The sequence below is a fragment of the Micromys minutus genome, assembly GCF_963924665.1.
Source record: "Micromys minutus genome assembly, chromosome: 21".
Lineage (NCBI taxonomy): Eukaryota > Metazoa > Chordata > Mammalia > Rodentia > Muridae > Micromys > Micromys minutus.
In genome coordinates, this window is record NC_137956.1 from 287,581 (window position 1) to 301,094 (window position 13,514).

Genomic DNA, 13,514 nt, shown 5'->3' on the forward strand with positions numbered 1-13,514 from the left:
GTAGTTGTATATGAAAAGTTCTTTATCTGCCAGAGTGGTGGTGCTTGCCTTTAATTCCAGCATGAGAGGCAGACATCGAGAGGCCAGCCTGGTTTAGAGTTCCAGGACAGCCAGTTCCTCTCCAAAGAGGAACTCTACCTCAAAAAAAACAAAAACAACAAAAATCAGACAGGAGAACAAAAGATATTTTATGCTATTTTAGCATTAAGGTACTTGTGTAAGAAGCCACTTGGGACATGTGGTTTAGTAAACATTTTTTTCTCCACAGCTATAGGCTCCATATTTGAATGTGACAGTCTAATATTTGAATGGAGAAAGGCGCATCACACCTCCAAAAAGCAGGACTAGGAACTACTAGAATCACCTGTACCCGATTTTCTAGAGGTTCAAGAACAGGAGATAGCAAATGTTACTCATGTTTACACAAGGAAATTAGGAAACTGGCTGCTGTTGCAGAGGACCTGAGTTCATTTCCCAGCAACCATAGTAGGCGGCTCTCACTACCTCTAATTCCAACTCCACATGATCCAATGCCCCCACTTTGGTTTCCATGGATACCTAAACTCAAGTTGACACCCACATACACATACAAGATTAAAAATATTTCATAAGGGCAGCTAAGTTGAGTGGTGGTGACACACCCCTTCCATCCCAGACCAGCCAGGGCTACTCAGAAAAAAGACAAAAAAACAAAACAAAACTGTCTCCAGAAACCAACAAGAAAAAAAAAAGGAAAAGAAAGGAAGGGACAGTGTTGCAGTAAATATTAAAAAATAGTAAAAATCGGTTCATCTGAGGTCTCACTCCTCAGGCCCGACCCTGATACGGAGCTGTGCGCACCTGATCCAAGCCACTACCCGGATCTTACTTGGGTTGCACAACTCCCTTCCCTTGGTGGTTTTCTACTGCCTGTTCTCTGCCTCTGTCCCTGGGTGTTTCTCTACCTCAAAATCCCACAAACTCTACAGCCCGATAGCTTTTCATACAGGTTTATATATTCAACTCTCAATCCACAAATCCTCTACAAAACAAGACTGCATCGAACAAAGATACAAACTGCCCTTCTATATGAGATACTAGATTTATAAAGTCCTTAATGTTCATAGCTGTTTAACGCCAATCAATATCACCTGGGTCTAGCTGGGCCTTGGGGACCTCCATCTTGCCACAACCTCCACCCTCTGTCCTGTGACCTCCTCTCCTTTCTCCCTCACCCCGCCCAGTCACCTGCTTTCCTTTATTTTACTAATTAAAATGGGAAGGTTCAGATGAAGTCACCTCTTGAGCACATGACTAGGCAGCCCTTCTTGGGGAAGTGGAATGATCATCAAAATACAAACAGCTTCAGGACAGTCTACAGGACAGGAGGGTAAGCTAGTCATACTGCCATGAAATGGCTAAGGTAAGCCACTGGCTTTGACTTTGTGTTTGCTTTTGTTTCTTGTTCCACTCTTCCCATTCCCCTTTCCTCAGTATTCCTATCTGCCTTGGCAACAAATTGGAGATTTTATGGCCTTGACCATGGTCCAGATATACTAATAAATAATTGCTAAGTTATTTCTAAAATAATTACTATGGAGTCATACGCCAGCAGCAAATGTTTCAAGGTTACTCTGACCCTCAGTCTTTTCAGATGCAGAAGCTGGCTCTTGGTCTGGTCATCAATGAAAAGGAATTAAAACTTATAATTGGCTTAATCAGCATGTTTGTCAATCACCTTTTCTAGTTCTTCCATTGGAGGTGTCCTAAGATCCTCCTGCTCCTTGGGAGTGCCTCACTCTAGGCCTTCCTAGGTAAGGGTTTGGGGGTGGGGGTAGTAACAGGGGAGGTAGCCCCAAACAAAAGTTCCAGGGCTCTGCTCCTCTCACTGAGTCTAGGGATGTCGGTAATGACAGCCATGTTTTTGAAACACAAAAGTACAAGTCCTTCTGATGCTCCTAGGAGGTGTGTCTGTATTCTGAAGTTAATTTTAGTTGTTTTCTGGTTCCAGGTGAGGATGACAAGCCCCAAAGGGTTTGGAGCCTGGATAAAAACATGCTCCAAAGGGGAGTCGTTGACTTCTGAAAAATGGGATAGACCCAAGGGAGACCCAGAGATCCAGTCCTTTTAGGATCCCACTTCCTGGTTTGGGAAGGGAAATTTCCTTTGGACAGGAAACTTTCCCAGTCCTCCCACGCTAAGTTGAAGCGCCGATAGTGGGGAGCGCAGTGCATCGCATCTCGTGGGTAATCTAGTTTCGGTTTTGCTTGAATGGGTGTGTGAATGATTAGACGCATGATGGACACGTTTGGCCCAAATAATTGTACTTGTTTGACTTCTTCATTTCTATTACTGCTGTTTCTGTACCGTCCAGGTGCTGGTAGGTTTTTCCAGATTTTACCGCTAGGTGACAATCTCTGCAGGCCACTGTTCTTTTTGTGTGGGCTGGGTTTTTTCTACCATTGAGTGGCACCCTCTACATGGCATTGTTTATTGTTTGTCTTTTTTGTCTGAAAACCAAAACCAAAAAAAGTTTCCTATCATCTTCAGGATGAAAAATTTCTAGTCATAGCAATCCACTCCCGGGGTCACCTCTCCAGCCTCAGATTGTCACTAGCTCCTACAACCAGAGTCATCTATCTCTTCATTGCCATGTTGCTGGTCATGTTAATATTTTACTTTCTTGAGACACCTAAGTTTTCTCCTGACATGGAGCCACCGAGTCTAAACTCTCACTCCTTCCATGAATTATAAAGCTTTCCCCCCAAGGATTTGCATCTGATGTTCCACTATCAACAACAACAAAAAGGCTATGCACCACTTACTCTGCTATTCAGTGACCCTCTTATTAAACGAGGTGGCCATCTACCAGCTCCCTGAAGCCAGTCACAGGAACCCCTGTGCATCCTGATCAGTCCCCTTTTACTGATCAATTGGTTGGCTCTTGTTCAAAACTCCCCTGCTTGGCTTAAGGGTTTACCTCTGGGGATTATTACTTGGTAACATTGTATCCTAACTCACTGTCTTCATTCTGTCCAATTGGGTAAAGACATCTTTTTCCATCTTTCAAGAACAATTGCCATGCTTTCTGTTTTCATTCAGCAAACTCAGTTTTATTTAAATGTCTATTATGCTTATCCCAAATTATACATTTATCCAAGGTCTTACAGTGCTCTGTTTAACTTCACATGCAATATAATCTTTACAGATTTTACATTGGTGTTATATAGAGTATTATTTCAACATTAAGTGCAATCAGTGACTTTTTAATTGATCAATGGTATCTTGTTATTTGATATTTTACTTGTACAATGAAATGTTCACAATATATTATATATGACAAGGGCTTGTTTTCATTTTAAAAAATGAAAAAAAAGAAAAGAAAAAATTCTGTGTCACTGGCCCCCTCCCAAGTGGCCTGCTACCTCTACTAGGCTCACTTCCCCATCCCTCCCACCTCTTCCAAATTCATCCTCCTCCTGCCAAACCTCAGGCCCCACCATCCTGTCCCACCTCACTCTATCCACCCCCATACCAATCTCCCATTTCCCCTTCTGGACTTGTACCCTTTTTTCCTTCCCCTCTATGGTTCTTTCTCTGCCTCCTGATGGAGATATGCAGTTTCCAGAAACCTGTACTTCCTTCACCACCTTTGGCTACCCATTTGAGAGCCTGCCATACCCCTAACTAAATCAGGTCCCAGCCTCTGTTTTTTTCCACTGTGGGAGGCTCCCCCAACTGCTGGAGCAGAAAGCAATGGCCTAGAGAAAGATGTTTCGCTCTCCTCATCTGCATTCCTTTCTCTGCTTCTGATGTGTATAACTGGAAGACCCAGGCCCCTTCCCCTTTTCCTGATAAGCCCTAACTTCCCTCCTGTAATGTCCTCCAGAAACTCTGACTTTGTTTACTTGAGAGGTAAGGGAACATATTGGGTCCTGAAGTGAGGAAAACTTTTTTGGTCTTAGCCATTGGCACAGATGCTAAAAAGCTAATGTCTCTTCCCACCACCCCTACCCCGAAACAGATACAGTGTACTCACATTTTTTTTTAAAAGGTGGATTTTATCTGTAAAATAAAGTTGTAAAATTTTTAAAATTATTTATTTATACATGTCAGTACACTGTAGCTGTCTTTAGATATACCAGAAGAGGGCATCAGATCCCATTACACATGATTGTGAGCCACCATGTGGTTGCTAGGATTTAAACTCCGGATCTCTGGAAGAACAGCCAGTGCTCTTAGCTGCTGAGCCATTTCTCCAGCTCCAAAGTTGTAAATTTTATGTAAACATAAACAACTTTTATCTTAAAAAATGGAAGAGATGGTGAAGAAGGAAAATTGGGAATTGGGAACTGAAAAAGAAAAATAAATTAAAGTGTTTTAACAATTAAAAAAAGACTACCCAGTTAAGTTTTTGGTAGACACTGGAGCAGATGTTTCTGTTTTTAAAATAGAGGTTTCTCTTTTTAAAAGTCATATTGTCGATAAAAACATGTACCAGTACAAGGAACAACAGACATAAGGACAATCTCTTTACCCTTAAAGACCAGTGTGGGCTGGAAATAGGTGACTTACTCCTTCATGGTGGCCTCAGAGTCCTTCCCTCTGTGGGCAAAGATTTTTGAAAATTAGGTGCTACAATCACTGCTACTGTCAACAACTAAATCTCCTCCACACCTGCCTACCAACTTGGCTTAACCACCTCTTTGTCTAAACATTTCTAGCTTTCCCAGACTCCACAACAAACATAAATTCAGACCCAGTGACCCTGCTTCAGCAGAGTTCTAAGCTTCTGCTATAGCCACACCAATAATGCTGTGACAGTATCTTTTTAAAAGAGATCTGTTTACTCTATGTATATGAATGCACTGTAGCTGTCCTCAGACATACCAGAAGAGGGCATCAGATTCCATTACAGATGGTTATGAGCCATCATGGGGTTGCTGAGAATTGAACTCAGGACCTCTGGAAGGACATTTCCAACTCTTGACAATATATCTTAGCCAGTGGTTCTCAACCTTCCTTATGCCGCAGCCCTTTAATACAGTTCTTCATGTGATAACCCCTAACTATAAAATTATTTTTGTTGCTACTTCATAACTAATTTCACTATTGTTATGAGTTGTAGAATGGTAGAGGAAACCATGAGGGATTGGATTAGGTGCTTTCTATCCAAGGTAATGGCTTTGTAGGTTGGGGTAATACTTAGTGTTATGGCCTAGGTAACATGGTAAGGGCTAGGTAACTATTATCTGTCTAGCCTGCCATTTTGAACTGTTACTAATGTTATTTGGAAGCTTTCTCTTGCGTCATTATTGTTGTTACTAAAAAACGTTCTCATGCCCAAGCTGACTGCATAGTTATATTCCCTGTTCTTGGAAACCAATCACAACAGAAGTCAATCAGAACTATGTGGAAATAATGTTTTTATAGACTGTAAGGTTTACCCTTGTGTTATTCAAATGCTGGTGTCTCTGATCTCCTTTCTTATTTAAGACACCGAATTGTAAAGCATATACCAAGACTCTACTGTCTCAAGTTTGTATAAACAGTTCTTATCATTTATTCTCTGCCTTGTCCATAAATGCTGAATAAAGAATTGGGTAGGACTTCTGCCAGCCAGAGGAAGGAGAATGGGGAGAGAGGGAGAGTCAGGTGAGCCAGGAGGATGGAGAAATTGGATCCAGGAGGAAGGGATTGGGAGGGAGATCATGGAAGCACACCTGAAGCCCAAAGATTCAGATCAATAATAATATGCAAGTATCATGGGATGGGGCTGGAGGGAGCCAGATTAGCATAGGAGGTTAAGGTAGATGATTTAACTGCTCAGTTACTGAGGTATAGTTTTAAATAAATCTTGCTTTTTCTGTTTGTAGAAGTACTTTCCACAAAGTATCCATATACATAGGTAATTTTTTTTAATGAAAAAAGCAAAAACAACTTATCTATCCAGGTAGTGGTGGTGCATGTCTTTAATCCCAGCACTCAGGAAGCAGAAGCAGGCAGATCTCTGAGTTTAATGCCAACCTGGTCTACAGAGTGAGTTTCTAGGACACCTAGAGCTACACGGTGAAACCCTGTCTTAAAACAAAGCAAAAACAAACAAGAATAACCATACAACAGAAAAAATAAACAAAACTATGTATCCTCAACTTGGGCACCAAGAGACTTTAAGACACAAGCCCACTCTTGGTCTAACCATCAATAAAAAAGACTTGAAAGTTTTAATTGACTTAATCAATGTGGTTGTCAATAGCTATCTCATATATATATATATGTGTGTGTGTGTGTGTGTGTGTGTGTGTGTGTGTGTGTGTGTGATTATACGCACACATCTCTAATCACAACACTCTGAAAGCAGAGGCAGGGAAATCTCTGGACTGAACTGGTTTACATAGCAAGTTCCAGGCCAGCCAGGGCTACATAGCTCAAAAAGTAAAAATAAAAAATTGGAGCTGGAGAGATTTTCTCCAGTGGTTAAGAACACTGACTGCTCTTCCAGAGGTCCTGAGTTCAATTCCCAGTAACCACATGGTGGCTCACAACCATCTGTAATGGGATCTGATGCCCTCTTCTGGTGTGTCTGAAGCCAGCTGCAGTGTACTCATACATATGAAATAAATAAATCTTTTTTAAAAAAGAATAACCAGGAGCTAGTAGGATAGCTCAGGTTCGGTAAAGTTACCTGCCTCTCAGCCTGAGGACATGAGTTCAACCCTAAGAATTCTTGTGATGAGAATAAACTCCCTCCAAATGCAGGCCACTGCATGTCTACCTACTCACATACAATGACACACTGTAAAAAGGAAAAGATAAATACCGAAGTATCCACAGAACGCATGGTCTCATAGGCCCACACAACAATTAGACACAGGACTCTGAGAGAGGTGAGTAGTAAAGTGGGATAAACTAAATATCCAAGTGCGTGTGTGTGTGTGTGTGTGCGTGCGTGCGTTCGTGCTTGCGTGTGTGTGTCTTAGGGGGAGTGTACATGCACACAGGAGCAGAGGCCAGAGGAAGATGTCTGCTGTACGGCTCTTATCCTCTACCTTCTTTTTGAGACAGGTTCGCCCTCAGTCTAAGGACTAGTGGCAGCCAGTCCACCAGACTCCATGTCTATGTCCGGCACTCCAAAGCACCAGGTCATAAAGTCCATGAGTTGAGTCCAATTTCAGGTCCTCAAGGTTGTAGAACAAGAGTTAACATACTGAACCATCTCTTCGCCCCTCGACCCCACCCCTTTTTTGTTTGCAGGCACAGGTGTTAACTATTTAACGGCTTGCTAGCCGGAAACTAACTACAAAGAAGGGGCCTTAAACTCACAGAAATCTGTCTGCCTCTTCCTTGCCTCTTCCTCCAAGGTGCTGGAATTAAAGAGACGTGCTACCATAACCGGCAGTGTTTGTTTTGAGGCAAGGTCTCACTCTACCCCCAAGAACTAGTAGTCACTCTGTGCCCTGGCTGGCCTCCTACTTCACCCTGCCCAGTGCTGGGAGGACAGGTGTGAGTCACTACTCCAGGTCACCAAGCAAGGTAAGTATTATAGAAGATATAGAAGACTGCTGTAACGCTCAGCCGCAAAATTCAACCCCTAGCGCTAAGGTTAAACGTGTCCAGTTTTTTGAAGACCACCCCCAATTTGGGAGCGACTGGCCCTTACAGCTAAAACAAAGGTTCTAAAGTTGGGTGGGCAAGTCGGCCGCTGGGCATGCTGGGATACGTAGTCCTTTTCCCTGAGACCAATCCTAACACCGCCTTCCGCACACCGCCTTGATATAGGCGGAGGAACAAGGTGTCTATCCAATCAGAGGACTGAACGTGGCAGCCACCCGCAGCCCCGCCTGCGGCGGCGCCTACCACTCGGCGTTGCTGCGTAGGGAGAACGTGGCGCGCTCTTGGCGTTGCGAGACGGCCCGCGCCCCCGGGTCCACCCCGCGCCTGGTCGGCCACGCGCGTGCTGCGCGTCCACACCCTTTTCCGGTCCGGGCTGCCGAGACCACTGTTGCTGCTGGTGGTGTTGGATGCTGCGCCTCTCGGAGCGCAATATGAAGGTGCTCTTCGCCGCCGCCCTCATCGTGGGCTCCGTGGTCTTCCTTTTGCTGCCGGGACCCTCCGTGGCCAACGATAAGAAGAAGGGACCTAAAGTCACAGTCAAGGTCTGGGCTCCCCTCACCGGCGAGGCCTGCCTTCGCCGCCTTCGTTCCGGTTAACCCGGAGCGGGTCTGACCCTGTAATTCGGACCTGAGCGTCCTTGTTCAACTCATCCTTGGGTCGACTTTGATCTCTTGAAGCCCTACCTACTCAAACTAGAGAATAACCTGGACTCCCCTAAGACCCCGCCCTCACCCAGGATGCCCAGCTGTGGCTAGCACGGACATCCTCTGGTCGGTCCCTTTGCACGTACCCAGAAGTGCGAGGAAATGGTGACGGATCCGGATTGCCGAATCTTCTTTTACTATGATCACTTCTGTTTAGTGTGCTTTGTAGCACACACAGTATAGTTAAAACTTGCAAGCACAGTGATCTTGTGTATTTCCCCCATTTAATGTCTGTTTCTAAAATCTGGAGTCATTGAAAGGACACAGATTGTTGTTATGTAGTCTGAAACCGAATACTTTTTTTAAATGTTACATTATTTACTTAATAGAGAGAGGGACTCGAGGTATCACAGTGCAACTGTAGAGGTCAGAGAACAAGTTGCAGGAGTCGATTCTCTACTTCCGTCATGTGGGTCTCACTCAGTCAGGTCTTCAGACTTAGCGGCAACCGAATTTTCCACTAAGCCATAAGGCCAGTCTGTCATCACTTTTTTGGGTGGAGGGTGATGCAGCATTCCAAGTGCTATGGCATATGTGTACTCCCAGCTGCTTGAGGGAGATTACAATTTAGCAAGAATAATTACTGGGGTTATTAGCTCAGTGATGGACTGTTGCCTGCCTGCAGTGGCCCTGCCATTTCATCACTCCCGAGTATTGGGGTGGGAGACTAGAGCTTTCATAAGAGTGCAGATGATTGTAGTCACCATATATGAGAACAAATGCTGTATGGTTTGGGAAAGCAGCAGCTGCTCTTAACAGCTGAGCCATTTCTCCAGCCTGTTTATTGGATTTAAATAAGGGTTTTGCCTCTGTCAGAATCAGAGTCGGCCACAGCTTGAGGCTTTGTTCTCTCATGGAGTAATTTCTCAGGCCCTTCCTTCTCTACCAAGGCCCCTGCAAATGGCTAAGGTTGGATTTCACACTGTCCTTAGGTATACTTTGATGTACAAATGCCTAAGGTTGGATTTCACACTGTCCTTAGGTATACTTTGATGTACAAATGCCTAAGGTTGGATTTCATACTGTCCTTAGGTATACTTTGCTGTACAAATGGCTAAGGTTGGATTTCATACTGTCCTTAGGTATACTTTGCTGTACAAATATGGCTACGGTTGGATTTCACACTGTCCTTAGGTATACTTTGATGTACAAGTGGCTAAGGTTGGATTTCATACTGTCCTTAGGTATACTTTGATGTACAAGTGGCTAAGGTTGGATTTCATACTGTCCTTAGGTATACTTTGATATACAAATTGGAGATGAACCTGTAGGACGAGTGACCTTTGGACTCTTTGGAAAGACCGTTCCGAAAACAGTGGATAATTTTGTAGCCTTGGCTACAGGAGAGGTAAGTGGCTGGTACAAAGGTAGGGATGGCAGCAGCTGGGACTTCAGAGTGTAGCCCATCTTCACTGGTAGCCAGACTTTACCAGCCGGGCTTCCCTGCGGACCAAAGATTGTTGTATATGGAATAGGAATAAAGAGGTCCAGTTTTAGTTTTGAGAAGGCCCTGGAGCTGCAGCACCTTACTCAGAGCCTCCGTTGGCCATGGTTTGGCACTACCCAAAGACTGAGCTGGTCCTAGTCATAACTGTAATGATCCAAAGTACTGAAACTGGCAGCTTCAGTTATCTATGCCAAATAGTTTGGTGGCTGCTGAGGTGTTGATGTGGTTTTATATTTGAGAGAACATGGTACTGTTTGACTATAATGTTTAAAGAGTAATCTTTACCTTCTGATTTTATTTGAGTTCTTATTTGAATGTTCTTTTTGAAAATTTTTTAATTGGATGTTTTCTGTATTTACAATTCAGGTGTTATCCCCTTTCCTTTCCCTCTTATTTGTAGCCCCTGGCTGACCTTGAACCTGACTACAGCCAGGGGTCACCTTGAGCATCTGCTTATGCCTGCTTCTCCCTCCTGAGTGCTGGAGTCACAGGCACACACCACTCTCAACTTACACACTGAGAAGGGCAGAACCCAGGGCTGTTCCTGCCTGGACAAACACATCCCCAGACCTCGAGTTTGTTCTTATGAGAACAGAGCCGGGAAAGGCATTGCATGTCCTGGGCTACATCACTCAGGAACTGTAGAAAGGCAGAAGCTGGAGATCTGCTGAGCACACACACACACATGAACACGCACGCACGCACCAGACCTGCAGTGGCTGGTTCCTGAGTACATTAAATGCTGCGTCTATACTAGAAAAGAGCGTAGAAAAGGTTCTACAGGCCTGATTGACATCTGCTTGTTGCCTCATTTTTAGTCCTGTGTTCTCTTTCCGATCTCCAGAAGGGATTTGGCTACAAAAACAGCAAGTTCCATCGAGTCATCAAAGACTTCATGATCCAGGGTGGAGATTTCACCAGGGGAGATGGCACCGGAGGTAACTTCAGGTCATCTGAGCTGTGGAGTTTTGACATTGTAGTGTCCAAGGTGGGGTGGCAAAGCTTCTCTCACCCGCTCTAGAGGCCATCTTCCTTCCTGTGCTCAGGTTAAGTCAGGAGGTTCCAGAACAACTTGAAGGCCAGCCTTAAAGGTCAACCTTAGCACACCAGGGGCTAGAGAGAGGACTCTGGTTGACAACTCTTGCAGAGGGCAGGGGTCCTGGGCTCCATTTCTACTTGTTGTTTGTAATTACAGTTCCAGGGAATCTGACACCCTCTTCTGGTCTCCTCAGGCACATGTTTGATACAAAACCATACATGTATGCAAAGCACTCATACACTTTAAAAAAAAAAAAAAGCTGGTGTGGTGTATGCAGTGGCAGACAGGTGGCTCTCCGAGTTGGAGCCCAGACTGGTCTATAAAGTGAGTTCCAGGACAGCCAGGGCTACACACAAACTATCTCAGGGGAAAAAAATTAGCAAAAAAAAAAAAATTGATAGGCATGAAGCTTAACCATTTGCAGGGCAGATAGGTGGAAGTTCTGTGAGAGATTAAGTGTGATTTATGTTCACCATCATTAAAGTTAAAAAACAAATTTTCAGGTTTTTTTTTTTTTTTTTTTTTTTTTTTTTTTTTTTTTGGTAACTAGGAGCTCCTTGTGTCTTGAGGCTGAGAATGAAACTAAGGATATAGATTGGATTTTTTGAATTGGACAATTAAAATTCCATATATGGAAGTCAAATAAGGAAGTCTTATTCAGTATCCAGCCAGGAGCCATTGCAGGAAACGGACCACCTCAGCCCAACCAGTCTAATCCTGGTTCTCTGCCTCCCCAGTGGCTGTACAGTCAGCCACATCTCCGGTCATGTCAGTGTCTCCGGTCATGACAGTCTCTGGCCTGAGGCATCCTGAGGAGGCTGTGGGGTGAGCTGAGAGCAAGGAAGTTAGTCACTGTGTGTCACTGGCCTGGAACTCCTAGAGATCTGCCTCCAGAGTGCTAATATCATTCCCTCACACCTAGCCTTCTACCAGTGTGTGTGGGAAGTCAGAGAACGTTTTCCTCTGCCACCCTGTGGCTTCCATGCCTGGCAGTAAGTTACTGTGCATGCCAAGCTATCTCACCAGCTTGGGAGCGCAGCTGCTTCTGTGTTAGTGTTCTCAGGCCCACTAGTTAGTGGTGGGTAATGGGGCAACCAACTTCAAGACTCACCCATATCTCACGCAATGACAAATGTTCATGAGCATCTTTTATTTTATGTTTTCCTCCCCCAACCAACCCCCATTGCAGCTGAACCTCTCTTGTATCCCGGCTACAGCAGCCTTTTTCTGAAGGATTCTACACCCACAAACCCCCATGTCCCCAGCATCCTGCAGGCAGCTAGGCATCTGTCTCAGCCTGGCCTCAGGCCCCAGGTGGTCTTGGTCCGATGGCTTGGGTAGAAGATAGGAAGACTGTTTTTATGTCCTTGTTTGCCACTCAAGCCTAGCCTGTATAACAAGCCTGAACTGTGTAGATCCTCGCCCAAGCATCTGCCTGTTTTGGGTCCACCCACCTGACCTCTTCTGTCTTCCCAGGAAAGAGCATCTATGGTGAACGCTTCCCAGATGAGAACTTCAAGCTGAAGCACTATGGGCCTGGATGGGTGAGCATGGCCAACGCAGGCAAAGACACCAATGGCTCCCAGTTCTTCATAACTACAGTCAAGACTTCCTGGCTAGATGGCAAGCATGTGGTTTTTGGCAAAGTTCTAGAGGGCATGGTAAGTTTAGAAGTATGAGTTACACCTTTTACTGTCCTTACCAAGGATCCGGGCAAGGGTTTCCCAAAGGCACCTAAGCACAAACACAGACCAGCACTGGTCCCTCCTGACCTGGCATATGGGGAAGTGTCAAGATTGAGAGCCTTGCACATGCCTGTGGTCCTAGCTTTCAGGAGGCTGAGGCAGGAGGATCACTTGAACTCAGGAGTCAAAGGCTGGGCTGGACAACCTGAGACCACAGTTAGAGTGCCCTTGTGGCTGGCTCCCAACAGAGTGCTTAATCTAGAATGCTTGGGGCCCTGGGTTTAATCCTGACCACCACAATCAGAATTTGGGGTCCTCTGTCTGGTCACTCCCTGAATCAGGGATGTTCAGACTCATATCTGAGCAGAGTTGGATCAGCCATGTTCTGAGTTCGTCCCGTGTGGGTTTCAGCACTCCTGAGCCACTCCCAGTAGTGTCCTCTTGACCCCCACACAACTTCTACATCTCCTCTCTAGGATGTGGTACGGAAGGTGGAGAGCACCAAGACAGACAGCCGGGACAAGCCCCTGAAGGATGTGATCATTGCAGACTGTGGCAAGATCGAAGTAGAGAAACCCTTCGCCATTGCCAAGGAGTAGACAGAGACTGCAACCTCATCCCTCTAAGCAGCTGTCTGTGCGGGTCATATCAATTCCCTCACAGGTGAAGGTAGCCAGTCACAAGGTTCTGTGCCACTCCGGCCCCAGTGCTTCCATCTGATGGGGTGACCACGCCCCCCACATTCCACAGGCCTGATTTTTATATAAAACTCCTACCGATTCTGATCAATAAAGAAGTGGGTTTTTTTATATATATATAATTTAGGTGTGGGCTGTGTTTGGGGTGTGTATAGCACCTGTCCTGAGTGTTCCAGCAAGGGATTCTCCCATGCTGATAGATGCAGCTCCTTTCTTAGATTCCTGCCTAAGCCTGTACGGGTGTTACCTACCCACTAGTCATCCAGAATCAGGCTGGGCTAGAAAATTACACCTGAATCTTCTCAGCCTACCTCACACTTTATCGCGACTTTGCCATGACCCCTGGGC

The 13,514-nt window shown here is 45.1% G+C and overlaps 1 protein-coding gene across 1 annotated transcript; it reads left to right on the plus strand.

The window, feature by feature from the left end:
• The first annotated feature begins 7,876 nt into the window (after positions 1–7,876).
• PPIB (peptidylprolyl isomerase B) lies at positions 7,877–13,277 on the plus strand. Its single transcript, XM_080934165.1, has 5 exons — positions 7,877–8,135; positions 9,532–9,645; positions 10,589–10,682; positions 12,260–12,444; positions 12,945–13,277. The coding sequence occupies exons 1-5, from the start codon at positions 8,001–8,003 to the stop codon at positions 13,065–13,067; spliced, it is 651 nt and encodes a 216-aa protein (XP_080790291.1). The 5' UTR covers positions 7,877–8,000; the 3' UTR covers positions 13,068–13,277.
• The last annotated feature ends 237 nt before the right edge of the window (positions 13,278–13,514 follow it).